We start from the raw sequence: 14714 nt of genomic DNA, 5'->3' as shown, positions 1-14714 counted from the left end.
GGGGGGCGGGGGGGGCTGGGACAAGGAGGGGGCGCGGGTCCAGCCGCAGCCCTCCCCGGGAACCTCAGACTGGACTTTGGTGTTTTGGCTCCCAGAGTCCCGCACCGCACGCTGCCCGAAGCCCCCAGCTCTGCCTCCACACTGGGGGTCACTTCTCGCCTCCCGCGAGCTGGGCCTCAGACTCTTGGATGGGCCTGGGGAACAGTGGGGCTGAGGGGCATGGGCTGGGGGTGCCCTGGCTGCTGGTCCGGCACCCTCCGCGGCCAACCTCAGGTCCTTCTTCATGGGTGGGGCTTTTGCGGGGCTCTTGTGGGGGACATACTGGGTGCCACTTCTGCCCAAGCTCCCTCAGCACTGCTTGACTGACAGGTTCTATCACCAGAGGTGGATGCAGGTGAGGAGAACCAGGAGTTGTGGGTGATACCTGGCTACGCCAGGGGGGTGCAGGAAGAGATGGGACCCCGAGTAGGGACAGCCTGGCCTGGACCTTCTGCAGGTTAAAGTCACCCCCTTAGTCACACCCCTGCACCCACACATCTTTTCCCCTTCACCCCAGGAGCAAAGTAGGTGAGGCAAAGGGGAGGAGAAACTTTCCCAAGCCGTGAGCAGAGCAGCCGCGAGACAGCCGCCCCACGCGAGCAGCCGGGTTGGGCCCCCCCCCCCCCCGTCTCATATTTTAGTTCCCCAAGTGCATGCTCTCCGTCTTCTCAGCAGGACCACCCCAGGCCTGAGAGTGAGCTGGGAACCCCGCTGGGCCTTTTACAGGTGAGGAGGCTGAGGGGCCAGAGGACCTGGCCCCTCAGGTGGGTGGAGGTCAGGGCGCACCCTGCCTCGTGACTCTGGTCCAGTCTTTGAGTGTGCCCCAGTCTCCCAGGACTGGGGATCAAGAGAGCTGCTTCAGCTCCAGGGAGCTCTTTACCTCAAAGGTAACTTTACCTAGATGCCTACCTGCATGTCCAAAACTTTCTGCTACAGTTTGTCGGTTTCTACCTATCGCCAGAGGCGTGGGCTGGGCCCAGCTGGAAGGGCCCCAACACCCCCAGAGACCGGTGTGGAGGCGGTAAACCTAGGGTCAGGCTGTGCCCCGCAGCCCTGGGTGGGTGGTTGGGTGGGATGGGGTGGGGAGACCTGCTTTGGCTTGAGCAGGCTCGAGGTGTGGAGAGCAGGCATAAGCCATCCTCATGGCGCTGGCAGGCAGAGGAGCTAGCTGAAGAGCAGAAGCCACTCAGAGGGACGAACAGGGTCCTGCAGGTGGTGCCCGGGGGGCGGGACCTCCCGAGCGGTGCTGCCATCGGCTCCCAGGGCTTCGGCTCCGCTCATTGCCCGCTGTGCCACGGCCTCCCGGCCAGGTCCACACCTCTTCTTCTTTTCTACTTCAGGCAAAACCAAACCAACGCAAAACACAAGGCGCCTCCAGCGCCTGCCCTCATTTCCTGCTCTTCCTTGGCCCTTTCCTCCCCTGCCTGTCCTCTCCAGGAAGGGATTTGGGAGACGGCCTCGCTCTTCCCTCCACCCTGATACCCTTGAACTGCCTAGAGTTTGGCTTCCTGGCCTTTTGCTGCCTTTGCAAAAACCTGTGTCCTCTTCGAGCATTTCGTAGTGCTAACTCTGTATCAGGCAGGATTCTCCAGAGAGACAGAAGCAATAGCCCAGGCTGGAGACCCGGGAAGAGCTGACTCTGAAGCTCCAGTCCAAGGGCAAGCTCCTGGCAAGACTCCTGCCTTTCTCCTCTTGTGCTCCTCAACTGGCTGGCTGGAGCCCCTGCAGGGTGCAGGCCAATCTCTTGACTCAAACCTGTGGTTGTAAATGCCAGTCGCCTCTAGAAATCCCTTCCCAGAAGCCTCTAGAATGTTTGGACAAATATCTGGGTATCATGGCCTAGCGAAGTTCGGGATGCAAAAGAAGTCACCTAGGAACCCTCTGGGTTCTTCGAGGCTGATCACCAAACAAGCATCAAACAGGTTGATAAAAGTCAGCCACGACGTTTAGTAGCAACGTGCCTGTTGGCCAGGGTGCTTCCTGGGGAGGCTCGGTAGCGAACGGGATTCAGATGGGATTCTCTGAAAGAGGGAGGGGTCGGGCCTTCCCGTGGGCCTCACGCAGCCGTCCACTTGCTAAGCCAGTGGCGCGTGTGACGGTCAGTATAGCAGCGGCCCACCTGGGTGCAAGTGGCCACTCACCTGCTCTCCGGATGGACACCCAGAGGCCTGCTTATGTCTTTGTCTCTCATTCAGAACCGAGACAGCCAAGTCCAGGACTATCTCAACTGGGGCTGCAGTGAATTAGCTGAAGTTCTGGAGAAATACGCTGGAATTCTGCAGGTGGTTCACTGCCAGGTGCGTGAGCACAGGTGAACCTGGCCCCGCAGGGAAAAGGTCCCGTTGCCCTTGGGCCATGCTTGCCTGCCATCCACTGACTTGCCGAGCAAATACATTTGCAGTATCAGTCAGAACAGGGCCGGGGCGGGAGCATGTTGCCTCTCCTTGCTGATGTAAGTTGTGCTCTGAACCCAGAAGACAGACCGCCAGGAAGTGGTGGGGTCTGGATGGCTTTCACTGGGAACTTCACACGAGTCGCTTACAAGCATGACCCGAGTGCCTGCTGCCTGCCAGCTCGTGTCTGGAGAGCAGGGCAGAGGCTAGACAAAGTGGGGGCTCCGAACTACATGATCTGGGGAGTCTCCACTTCAGGCGCCTGCAGGATTTTTCTTCGCCGGTGACGAGGACAGCATCAGCGTCACAAGTGTCCTTGAGGCTCTGCTGTTACAGGGCTGCCCAGTTACACTTCTGTTTCACAAACCTGTAGAAATGTTGCCTGCAGTTCTGCACGAAATGGTCTTTGTTTTACCATAGGGGCGGTCTTTCCGGTTGGGCTGGGTGGGCCCACCGTGGGAGTAGTGAGAGCTGGAGCAAAGAACGCTGTCCTGGGAACATTTGGGAGTAGTTGCTGTTTTAACAATCTGCACATTACTCACTTGGCTGAAACAAAATTCCACATAGAAGTAAAATTAATCATTTGAATGACTTCTAGATATAGGCCACGCTTCTAAATATTCTTCTAAGAAAGAATATTAAGATGTCATTCTTCCACAATGAATATGACCAATTAGGATACAGCTCTTCAATGGGACAAAATTAATTTAAAGTTCATACAGAAGAAATCATGTCCTGGAATAGCCCAGAAAAGTGATGGGAAGAGCAGGGGACATTGCCTTCTCAATGTTAAATATTATTTTAAAACTATGTAATGAGAACAAAATTTTACACAGGAATAAATCAGAGGAGTAGACTAGAAAGTCTTGAAATAGGGCCAAGTTTATTTGGGAAACTCCATAGACGACAAACTGGCCTTTCATCTCGGCATGAATAGGTGGCTTATTTGCTGAATCATGTTGACATAATTGGCAACTCAACTGGAAGAAAATGAAGTTAGATCTCTGCTTGACCTTCCTCTTCCACCCCCTGCAAACCCCCCCCCCCCATATACACACTCCATTTGGATTACATTTCTCAGTACCAAGCTAATACATATAGAAAACTGGAAGAAAATTAGGAAAACATCCATATTTTTGAGAGACGAAGACAGTCTTCAGTAAGACAGGAGGCCTAGAACGTGTAAAAGAAAAGTTAAACAACTTTCACTACATGCACATTTCTAAAAAGCCTCGGAGACACAACTACCCCCAATCAGATGACTTTGTTAAAGAGCACCTGTCGGTTGCTAGAAATGGATGAATAACCCAATAAAATGAGTAAAGAACAGGGACAGGCAAGTCATATCAGAGGAAACTTTGTTTGAAAATGATAAACTTCCGAAGAGGTGGAGGTGGCATTAGACATGTTAACCACCCAGACTGGTAAAAGTGTTCAAAAGCTAACAATTTCCGGGCAGCGGGTTACAGCACAGCACTAAGAAGCTTAAGCCACTTCCGCATGAGTTCGATCCCCGCCTGCCCTGGAGGTGACCACATGGCACAGCAGACCTCTCCTGACCTGCCCGCTGCTCCCCTCAGCAGTGTGCTTCGTCAATCTGCCTGTTCTGCTCCCCACTCTGTGTGTGGTGAAGCCTCTCACCATCCCTGCACCTCTGGCCTATACCCCAGTTCTGTGTGCATAAATAAATAAAATCTTAAAAAAAAAAAAAGCTAACAATTTCTAGCCTGATGATCTCATGGGAAATGTGGGGTAGGTGTTCATGCAACACCTACTAATAAATGCAGTTTATTTCAGCATTAAGACCACGTGTGTCCTTTTATACCTCACTCCCAGCCTGAGAATCTACCTGGCAGCATAAAACACCACCATGTTCAGTCAGGTGCATGCCAAAGGTGTCAGCTGTGGAAGAGAAGGCAGCATCAGAGGTGGCTGGGTAGAATGTGACTGAATATGAGGGCTAGATCTGTCTCTGCACTGACTTGGAAGGATGTCTGGAGTGTTTTATTGAGAGGAAGCGAGCAGACCTCCCTGGCGGCGCAGGGGTTAAATCTCGGCGCTATCAAGCTACTGCGGCCGCTGCAGCCTGAGTTCGATCCCGGCCAGGGAGTGACCCACAGGGCGCAGCAAGATGTTCTGTGCCTACACTCCAGTTCTTGTATGCATAAATGGATAAACATTACGCAGAGAGCAAGGCGAATGCGATTTTACCTTTATTTTTAAGGAGAAAGGACAGCGCAGAACCCCTTCCACACGTCGCAGAGTCTGGACACTCACATACATGAGCATGGCACGTCCTGAGCACCTCGGGTATACGCAGCAGCCTGTTGCCTTAGAGGTACGAGACTTGGAGCAGAAGTGCTCAGGGACGCCGGTCACCCCCTCAACAGGGACGGTCTCCCTCAATCTGTAAGACTGCTGCCAGGCTCTCCGTGTCTTGCTGAGGTCCCAGCACACCCCAACACGCCCCGGGGCAGCTGACACGATCTGAGAAGCACAGTGTGTTATAAAGTCAAGTGACAGTGAGCAGGAGAAACTTGCTTACAAGCAGGGGCTTCATAAAGTGCAGGTGGGAAGAGCCTCTGGCCTCCTCAGCCCAGGGGGGAGTCCTGTGTTTGTCTCAAAGGCCACAGGAGGGGGGCTGTGGCCAACCCGAGTTTGTGGGGACAGGGAGGCGCAGAGCAAGGTGCCGGGTGGCCCCACTCCAGGAGAGCAGGGGTGCCGAGCCTGTGTGACCTCAAACATTCTATCCAGGCAGCGAGCACGTGCGCCCTAACCAGGAGAGAGGAGCCGTGAGGAGGAGGCAGAGCTCAGCCGGCACAAGCGACACTTGCTGGGACTCCCTGGGTCCAGCTTTCTACAAAATGGAATGACACCAGGTGCTCTGTTTATTTTCTTTTCTTTATTTATTTTTATTTTTTTATAACAGTTTATTTTTACATCATTCTGTACACTTTTCTCTTTCATCTCAATTGTAATCCCCGTGGGTGTCCCATCACCGTTGTTTTATTTTCTAAATAACATATGAGTTCATTTTTACATCATTTTGGGCCTTTTTCCGTCTCAGTCGCCATCCCCTGGGCTTCCCATCACCACAGCACCCTGTGCCATCGCCACAGTCCAGTGCCCTCCCCTGCCCCCACCGTTTTTGCTCCCCTCCCCACTCCACCCCCGTAAAATGCCTCTGGCATACGGCTGTTCATCATTATTATTATTTTCTCCCCTGGCACCAGGTACTCTTAACGGGGACAAGGCAGGCGATGAGGACCAGGGGCGCCCTGGCAGAGAGGGAGAGGGAGGCGGGCGGGCGTCCTGGCCGGGGTTGGCGTCAGTGTGACCCAGCAGGAGAGAGAACCAGTGGCCCTGGCTGGGTCGTGGTGCATCTCCGGCCTCCCGAGAAGTCTGCGTCACGTCCCCTGCCGGGACCAGGCTTTGGTCACTCTTTAGGGACCCCAGTGAGTCCACTCTGTGGTTCCATGGAGAACCGCTGATCCAGGGATACTTGTTAGCTGGATTCTAGCTGCTTGCAGAAAAAGTGGGTTTGACCTGAGGCACACATGGGGGTCCATTAGGAAAAGGTGTCTGCTGATGGAGGGGCTGGAGCCGAGGGGAGCAGCCCTGAGGGAGCTCCGGACCGAACCACAGCGGAGCTGGGACAGCGAGGGAGCGGACCACAGGCCCAGGCCGGCGCTCAGGAGAGCGGGGAGCCCCTCCCGTTTCGTCACGAGCGCCTCTGTGGGAAGACAGGGACGCGCAGCCCAGACCGCTTCTGGACCTTGGCGAGGCCAGAAGCGGGCGGTCACTGCTGCGCCCGCGTGGGCCGACTGCAGCAAGTGACCTTATCTGCGTCCTCCGTCGGGCTGTGACCGCCTGAGCACACCCAGGCGCAGGCCCTGCCCCTGCCCGTGCCCCTAGTGTGTCCCAGTGAGTCTGCGGGTACTGAACAGAGGGTAGAGCTGAGCTGGCCATGAGGGTGCGCGGCCAGGCGGGGCCGGTGGTGGGCAGCCTAGGAAAGGAGCTGGCTCCTCTCCCGTCTCCCCGGGCAGTGGCCCCCACTCTGGGGAAGGAATGAAACTAAGACCCTGTGCTCTCACCACCCCCCGCCCCAGTAGTGAGGAGGCCGCCGCGCCCGCCTGCGGAGGAGGACGGTTCTGCATGCGCGTGGGGACGGACAGACGGATGGACGGACGCTCACCCAGCGGCCCGGCAGCCGGGTGCCTCCAGGGGTCGGCCCAGGCCAGGGGCAAACCCGCCCTCCTCCGGGGTCAGTCCTCCGTGGTGCCGCGGCCCCAGAACCAGGGCCCGAGGGTAGGGCAGAAGCTGTCCCCAGGGGCGGGCAGGCAGCACCTCCTGGGTGCCTGGGAGAGACCCGGCAGCTGCTCTCAAAGGCCTGAGGCCCGGGCAGCGTTTTCTCCGTGGTTCCAGCGCCAGAGCTGGGGCTAGCCGGAGCAGAGGCAGACCTGGGCTCAGCCAGCCAAGAAGGCCTCGCTGGAGCAGCGCCTGGGGGACTGCGCTCCCAGTGGCCGGCCAGCGGCAGGGTGACCGCCTGGGGGTGGGGCTGGGGCACGCCTTGAGTGAGGGCCGTACCCACGGGTGGACTTGGACGGCTCAAAATGCAGCGGCGTCTTCACGGTGCTTTCCACATCCAGCTCGTCCTGCCAGTCCAGTTCCCGCCTGCCTCGCTTGCAGCTGGAGCAAGGGAGGGGTCCCCCGGGAGCCGGCTGCACCCCCGCCCCTCCTCCGCGCCCGCCTTGCCCACTGTCCTCCAGAGTCTGACTTTTAAAGTACAGTTATCGCGGACACTGGGCAGGGGTGCCGGAGGGTGGGGGAGCCGGGACAGAGAGTTACAGGGAGCGAGCACTGAGCGAGTTTCTGACCTTGGGTGCTGATGTGCCAGGAAGAGCAGCCTCCCCCACCGCTCGTCCACTCTAGGGTGCTCCGGATCTTCCTTCTCCTTTTCAGAGGAAAATGAATTTGGGGGGGGGTGGGGGAACTGGGAATTATTCCTCTGCATTCTCGCTGCATTTCTTTAAACATCGGGGCTGAAGTTCTCCTCAGACTCAGCATTTCCTCAATGAGGATAAGGGGACCCCGGAGACAGTACCGTCCAGGCCGTCAGTGTCCAGATGGCAGAAACCAAATGCTGGGGACCTGGGCCGAGTCACCCAGGGCCAGGGCAGGGCTGAGGCTGTGGGGGAATTCCAGGTTGCTGCACCCCAGGATCCGTCTTTCCACCCGGGCCTAGGAGCTCCTTCCTGAAAGGGGGGGTCCTCGTGACCCCTGGAGCTCGGGCAGCCAGAGATAGCGCCCCAACTCCACCTTGTAAGTTGTGAACAGGAAAACTTGACCCCTGGACACGCCACCCCCTCTAGGCCCTTCCCTTACATCTCTTTCTTTGTACTGAGGTAACCTTGTTCACAACACTGCACAGGTTTCAGGGGCCTGGCACCTGTACCTGTCCCCCACACCTGCCACCAGATACCCAGTCACCACCCACCACCGGCCCGTCCACTCTCAGTTCTCTCTCTCTCTCCTCCCGTCTAATAGCTGCGATTCTCTTGTCAGTCTAAGGTTCGGTCTTGATTTTGTCTTGTCTTTCAATTTCTCTTTTCTTTGTAACCTACATGTGGGTGAAATCTATGGCATTTATCTTTCTCCTCACTGATTTCACTAAACCTAACCACCTCCAGGCCCATTCATGTTGTCACAAATGGCACAAGCCTGTCTTTTTCATAGCCGAGTAGTATTCTACCACATCCACGAATCCCGTCTTTATCTGTTCATCCATCATTGGGTGCTGGGGTTCTTCCAAAGCTTGTGAATGGTGCTGCAGCAAACTTGGGGGGCGTGCGCCCTGCCAAAGCAGTGTTTTCCTGTGCCTCTGGGAAGTGCCCAGAAGTGGGGCTGCTGGGTCATACGGTAATTGTGTTTTCAACCTTTTCAGGAACCTCCACAGTGTTTCCCACTGTCATTGTTCCCACCAACAGTTGGGGAGCAGGCGGGGTCTCCTTTCCTCTGCGTCCCGGCCAGCACTTAGTACTTCTGGGTATTTCGACAATCGCCACTCTAACCCTGTGCGTGAGATCTCATGGCCGTGTCCCCTGCATTTCCCTGGTGAGGACTGGGCCAACGCACCCTTCCCTGGGGCTTTTGACGTTGCCACCCCCACCTAGCAGTGTCTGCTACAGGCCCATCTCACCCCACTTCAGTACTCAAACGTCTTGAGGGTCCAGAGTGGTGGACTCAGCTCCCTCCCCAAGAAGTAGTACTGGGGGGGGGGGCTTCTGGGTTGGTCAGAAAGGAGTCCAGAAACGAATGTGTCCCCCTCACTCCCTATTCAGAGACAAAAACCTGGGGTGGGGACGGGGTGGTGCATCATTTTCAAAGCTCGTGCAAAATGAAAATGCTGGGCACCTTGTTTTAGAACCATGGAGAATTTCAAGCCAGCCGCAGGCAGCCACAAACAGGATGTCAAACTAGCAGGGGTCCCCCACTACCCGGGAGACTGCACCCAAAGTGGACAGCGGAGTTGCTCACAGGCCATGAATCACGAGGTCAGGGGGCGTCTGATTCCCAGATGTAGCGCTGGGGATCTCCCTGCAAACGCGTCTGTTCCCCGTGGCGAAGCAGGACGGCAGGGTGCCGGCGGGGACCGGGATGGAAGGCGCATACGTGTGTGCCCTCTCTCCTGGAGCAAGAGGGACCTCTCCATCCCTGCCTCCTCATTTCAGGTACTGACAGTAAAGGGACACGAGAGTGACGCATGTTGAATGTGAAAGATTAACAGAGCAGCGAGCTGTGCCGTTTTATTTTGGCCAGGAGCCCAGGGGACCCCTCCAAGTGTGGAGAGTCGCGAGCACGTAGCCCAGGTGCTCCCCTCGCTCTCGCTCGGGCGCCGCCCCCAGCTTGGAGCCCCAGGGAACCGGGAGCCGAGTGGGTAGCACCCCAGGGCTCCCCGAGCCAAGGCCTTCCGCAGTGCCCAGGCGCCCCCGCGCGCCCGACGCGGGACCTGCACCGGAACGCGCGCCCCTCCCGCGAGGCTTCCAGAAAGCTCCCGGTGCATTTCATGGCATTCTTGGGGCGTGAGTCATGCAGGTTTGCAGCCAGCCCCCAAGGGGGTGTATACTACGCTCTGTGCTATAAATACAGGCGCGCTCCGGTCGCTGGTGCGGCGTAGCCAGCGGGAGCGCACCGGCCCGGGTGCAGCGAAACGGGAAACGGTGAGCGGTCCCCACCTTCCCTCCCTCTACGCACTGACGGGATGGGGGGAGGGCAGGGGCGGGGGCGGCCGACCACCGGGCCACTCGGGCTGGCCTGGCCTGGCCAGCTGCCTTCCCATGGAGTCCCTGAGCCGGGAAGGGAGGCTCCGCTGTTGACCGCAGCCGAGCCCGCAAATGCTGGAAATTGCTGAGGGAGCGCGCAGGCTGCGGCCGCCCAGTGCGCTTCAGCTCCAAGCGCGAGTCTGCCGGGCACATAGGACAGGTGTCATGATGCTTCGGTGCAAATACCGGGAAGGAACTGGAAAGCTGGAGCCTGGGGCAGGGGGCGGCTGCCGTAGCCGCTTCCTGCGGCCTCCCCCTTCTCCCTCCCTCCCCCACAGAGGTGTGGACCTGGAGGTGGGGGTGGGGAGCAGCAGGGGGCTGGAGCAGCCCGAGGAGGTCAGGTGTTGAGTCATCGTGTTTACCCTGCATCCAGTCCCCTGGATGGCGCGGTCCTCAGTGAGATGTCCTGGCTGAGCATATGTTGCAACCTCTTAAATCCTACTCTGGTGCTTCCCAAGCACGGGCCCATCGGAGGGAGAAAAGTCACCCCAGACAGCTCATCCCCCCTCTCTTATAGATGATAAGCGAGGCCTGGGGAGGCTTGGGGCTGTCTCCAAAGAAACAGCAGGTGAGGACCATGACTGGGATCAGACTTCTCGGATGTCTGGAGCTAGAGGGGAGAAGCGCAGCGGCACCATCATCAGTTATTATTCTTTTAAAGAGAGGAGTTAGGAGTGTAAACGCAAGCGCAGCCGCCGTGAATTAAAGGATTCTGGTGCGTGTTGGTTGTGATGGGGGGAAGCTGCAGCCCAGCCCGGGGGAGGGGCGACAGATGCATCAGAAAATGGACCCTGCAGCCAGGAAGGTGCTTTGAAGCTAGGCGAGACCATGGGGTAAAGAATCTGATCGCGTGAAGGTGCAGTCAAGTGAAGGAAATAGCCCACGGGTCCAGGCTGGGACTTACAGGTGCATCACGGGTTTCCTCATTTCTCTGGCCCAGTCCCCATGTCTGGGGAGGCCCCTGTGCTCTGCTGGCTCAGGTGTCCCCTGCCCCCAGGTGACCCTGCACTAAGGTTAAGCCTGGGGGGGGTGTGTGTGTGGGGGTGGAGAGGCCTCGCTGTGGGCAGCAGGCAGGGGCCTTGGCCCGCTGGGTCTCGCGGCACATGGTGGGCGGGGCGCCAGCCAGGAGGGACAGCGGGGCCAGCCAGCCCAGAGGGACGCAGCCAGCCAGTGTCCTTGGACCGCAGTGTCCGGATCGCCCGTGGTGGTAGAGCAGGCTCTGAATCGGAAGCAGCATCACAACTCGGGGTGTCTGGGCGCTGAGTGTAGGCGGCCATTTTACCGAGGCCAAGCTGAGCCTTCTGGGGGGGGGGGCCGGAATCTGTGCCCCGTTTCAGCCCTCTGTCCCCTCCCCCGCCCCCTGCAGGTAAGCGAATGCCCACCCCTGTCCCTAGGGCAGATTCTGCAGAAGCCAGAACTCGCTGCCATGCTGCAAAGGCCTTGTGGGTGGAACCTTTACCTCTGTGGGCTCACGGCAGATCAGTACACAGACAGAGCCCCTGGGGTTCAGAGGTTTCAGGGGGTCGCAGTCCCCAGAACTCTGAGGCTTGGGAGGGCTCGGGTCTCACCCTGGGGCTGACACCAGCTTGCTGTCGCCTTGGGGACCCCCATCCCTACATCCCTACTGAGGGAGTGGGAAGGGCAGGGGAGTGAGCTGTTCCCAAGTGCTGGATGACCGGCCTGGGGCGCCCTGCCTGGGGTGCCCTGCCCTGGAGCTGGGTTTCTGTGCGCTCAGCCCCCATCTGTGTGCGTGTGCTTCAGGGCCCGATGCTGATGTCTAAGCCCAGCTCCAGGCTCTTGTATGGGTAGTTCTGAGGTGACTCTGTGGGCGACGCGGGCTCTGTCCCTGCCCGAGGCGTTTCAGGCCCCAGTGAGCAGCCAGAGCCTGGGGGAGGCCGGCTTCCCATCTGGCTGGGAGGCCGTGAGTCTTCTCGCCCTCAGCGTGGGAACCACAGCTCTGCTCAGCGGGGGACTTTGCAGGGAAGGTCTCTGCCTGTTCTACAAGTGGGCAGCAGGGCCTCGGAGCTCAGGGCAGGACGAGGGGTCCCCTCCTGGCCCCTCTGAGGCCCGGGTGAGCACAATTTCAGGGTGGGGGGCCCACCTCTCCCTTCTGCTATGGGAAGTGGGTGAATGCAGATCAGGCTGCTGGTGGAAGAGGCTGGGGCCGGTGGGGGATGCAGGGATTCTGTTTTATGCAACAACTCAGCTTCTGGGAAAGGGCCATTGTGTAAGACCTGGCAGAGGCCTGGTCCCTGGACTCCAGGCAGCTGGCCGTGGTGCAGGGCACCCAACCTTGGCAGGGCGCCCTGTGTTGGCTGCGAAAGGGGCCTTGGCAGAGCAGAGGCACGTCCTGCCAGAGGGGTGTCTAGAGGGCTGCTCCATGGGCCCTGAAACCCTCTGACTCTTCCCTCCTTGCTAGCCTTGGGTGGTCCCCCTCTCCGCTTTCCTCTTACCCCCCCCACCCCGGCTCACATCTCACACTAGGGGTGACCCACCACTGGGGTTTCCCTTTGTGACCCAGAGGGTCGACTGTCCTAGCTTCAGGGGTGTGGCGACTCAGGGGAAACGTGCTGTGATCGATTGGTCATGCCTGCAGTGGACAGGGCAGGGTGAGCCAGCACACAGTAGGGGTTTGCCAGCCCTGGGTGCCATCTCCACTTTCGGGGAGCAGGCAGGGTGAATGATCCCAGAGCGTCCAGGTTCCCAGGACATAGGGGTCAGGTGCATCTCCCAGCAGAGGGGCTAGCACATGGCCAGGCCTGTGCAGGCCCTGGAAGGCCGCTGGGGCTGGGGCTGGTGGGGACGCAGCTGCCCGCTAGCTGTTTCCATGACAGCCTCCTGTTCTCTGCAAACAGAGGCGTGCTAAGATTCCAGAATTGAGGAGGCGAGATGAAGACTCTCCTGCTGCTGCTGGGGCTGGTGCTGAGCTGGGAGAATGGGCAGGTCCTGGGAGCCAAGGACATCCAGGACAAGGAGCTCCAGGGTGAGTGGACCGGACGCCTGCTCTCAGGCGGGCCTCCGGTTAAAGCGCCGCCCTGTGCTTCACCACAGTGGGCTTGATGGTGGGCGCCCACACGTCCGCTGCAGGCCTGCTGGGCTGGGCCCCGGGGGCCAGGCTGCTCCCAGCAGGTGCAGGCAGCCCTGAGCCTGCCTGCTGCTGCCCCTGCGCTCAGCCCAGTGCCCACAGGCCCTCACGGAGGCTCCCGAGCTGGGCCATTCTGCCCTCTGCGCAGACCCCCTCTGATTTCCCATAGTGCTTACTGCACACGTCCTCCATCTCTCTACCCCCAAAGCACGTATTCTCTGCAAGGAAGGGGAAATACCAGGAAGATGAGGCCGGTCGTGCTGTGCCCAGCGGGCGTCCCCCTTCTGGGCCTCTCCTTCCTCCTGCTGACCAGCTCTGCGGGAAGTGTGTGACCAGCCCCACCCGGGGCTGCATCTTGACCGCACTGTCTACTCTTTTCTCACTTGTGCACAGTGGGGTGGGGGCATGGAATATTCCGGAAAGTGCGCTGGAGCCTGGGGCTGGCCCGGGCCCGGCACAGAGGTGCGGCAGTTCCTCCTTCTCACGCCCGTCCACGTGGTGTGCTGTGACCCGTCCCCTCAAGGACAGTGCACAGGCTTATCTCCCTGTCCTCCTGGCACTGTGCTTGGGGACAAAGGAGAGGAGGGTTCTGGAACCGAATTCTACAAAGACCTGTGTCCGAAAGAATGCCCTTTTGTGCTGGGGCTATTGTTTTCCCCGCTCGCCAGCCACTCTGGGCTCAGGTCGTTTGCTTTCGGGAGCAGCGGGGGCAGCGTGGGGTTTGCACGCTGAGCCCTGGGGTAGGGACCTGTGTTGGGGCAAAGCTGGCGCCCCGAGGCACCCCCTCCCAGCTGCCCTGGCCCCCCGGCCTGTCAAGTGTTCCAGCTGATTCCAGACGTGTGTCCCCGGGGCCATCTCTCCCGTGGCCTCATTCTCCCTCCCTGCCCTTCTCTGGCAGAAATGTCCACGCAGGGGAGCAAGTACATTAATAAGGAGATAAAAAATGCCCTCAAGGGGGTGAAACAGATCAAGACGCTCATAGACCAAACCAACGAGGAGCGGAAATCGCTGCTGGTCAGCCTGGAGGAAGTCAAGAAGAAGAAAGAGGTGAGAGACCCCGTGCCCGCTCCCACCACCAGCACAGCCAGGGGTGTCTGGCAGCGTTGCCGTGGTGATCTGCCCTCCGCCCAGGGCTGTGGCAGCTGGCATCGGGGTGCCGGTTAAGAAACAGGGAGGTTTATTTGCTCTTGAAAGCTGCCCAGGCTGGGGGTCTTGGATCTGGTTTCGTCAGGAGCCTGGCCAGGGGCTGCTGCCAGGGGCCTTCAGTAGGTCTTCTGGACCCTGGCTGCAGCGGGGTGGAGGGCTCTGGAGGGCCTGTGGGAACGGCTGGCACCCCCCTTCGGGAAGCTTCTCTCGGAGGCGGTCAAGGCAGGTACCACTGTCTCGCTCCGGGTCTTTGTAGAGTTCGGGGTCACCGCTCCTGCCACCACCGGGTGTGCTTGGAGGGAGTGGTACTTAGTGAGACGCATCAGCTGGAGAAGGACAAGCACCATGTGACTTCACATCTATGTGGAATGTAGAGAAAAGGAACCAACAGATGAACTAAAGGAAATAAAAATAAACCTTTGGGCTGTACGGCCAGTGACTGTTCCTGGGCAGGACGTGGGGCTGGGGTGGGTTGTTGGGGAAAAAAGGATCGATGTGGCCTGAATGGCACGTACACAGGGGCTGATCTCCACAATGCGCCCCTAAAACTTACACATCACCATGCAGTGTGACTTCGAAAAAAAGGAACGAGAAGCTCGGAAGCCCGGAGGCAAGTGGCTTAGGAGCCGCCTGCGAGACTCAGCAGAGCCATCGTTCCACCAGCAGCTTATTTTTAAAAATCTCCGGTCCCCTTAGGGAGCAAACAAACCCAATCTTCCTCCTCTCACC

General features: G+C 58.8%; 2 protein-coding genes across 3 annotated transcripts in view; one reads left to right on the top strand and one right to left on the bottom strand.

Moving 5' to 3' along the window:
* Positions 1 to 10666, bottom strand: part of SCARA3 (scavenger receptor class A, member 3) — a 37358-nt gene extending 26692 nt beyond the window's left edge. Inside the window, exons 1-3 of the mRNA XM_012724804.1 lie at positions 10659 to 10666; positions 7024 to 7121; positions 6628 to 6790 (exon numbers count right to left, since the gene is read on the bottom strand). Coding sequence (XP_012580258.1) covers positions 6628 to 6790; positions 7024 to 7121; positions 10659 to 10666 — 269 coding nt within the window. The remainder of the gene's footprint in view (positions 1 to 6627; positions 6791 to 7023; positions 7122 to 10658) is intronic.
* Positions 9524 to 14714, top strand: part of CLU (clusterin) — a 9294-nt gene continuing 4103 nt past the window's right edge. The window contains exons 1-3 of one of the 2 annotated variants that reach the window (XM_012724946.1): positions 9524 to 9645; positions 12610 to 12737; positions 13738 to 13886. In XM_012724946.1, coding sequence (XP_012580400.1) covers positions 12644 to 12737; positions 13738 to 13886 — 243 coding nt within the window. In that variant the 5' untranslated portion in view covers positions 9524 to 9645; positions 12610 to 12643. Of the gene's footprint in view, positions 9653 to 12609; positions 12738 to 13737; positions 13887 to 14714 lie in introns of both variants that reach the window. The other variant, XM_004682527.2, reaches the window with a different exon arrangement.

Source organism: Condylura cristata, unplaced genomic scaffold, assembly GCF_000260355.1.
Source record: "Condylura cristata isolate star-nosed mole 26May11 unplaced genomic scaffold, ConCri1.0 scaffold00014, whole genome shotgun sequence".
NCBI classification, from domain to species: domain Eukaryota; kingdom Metazoa; phylum Chordata; class Mammalia; order Eulipotyphla; family Talpidae; genus Condylura; species Condylura cristata.
Note: the sequence above shows the minus strand (reverse complement) of the source record. Positions and strands in the feature narration are given on the sequence as shown.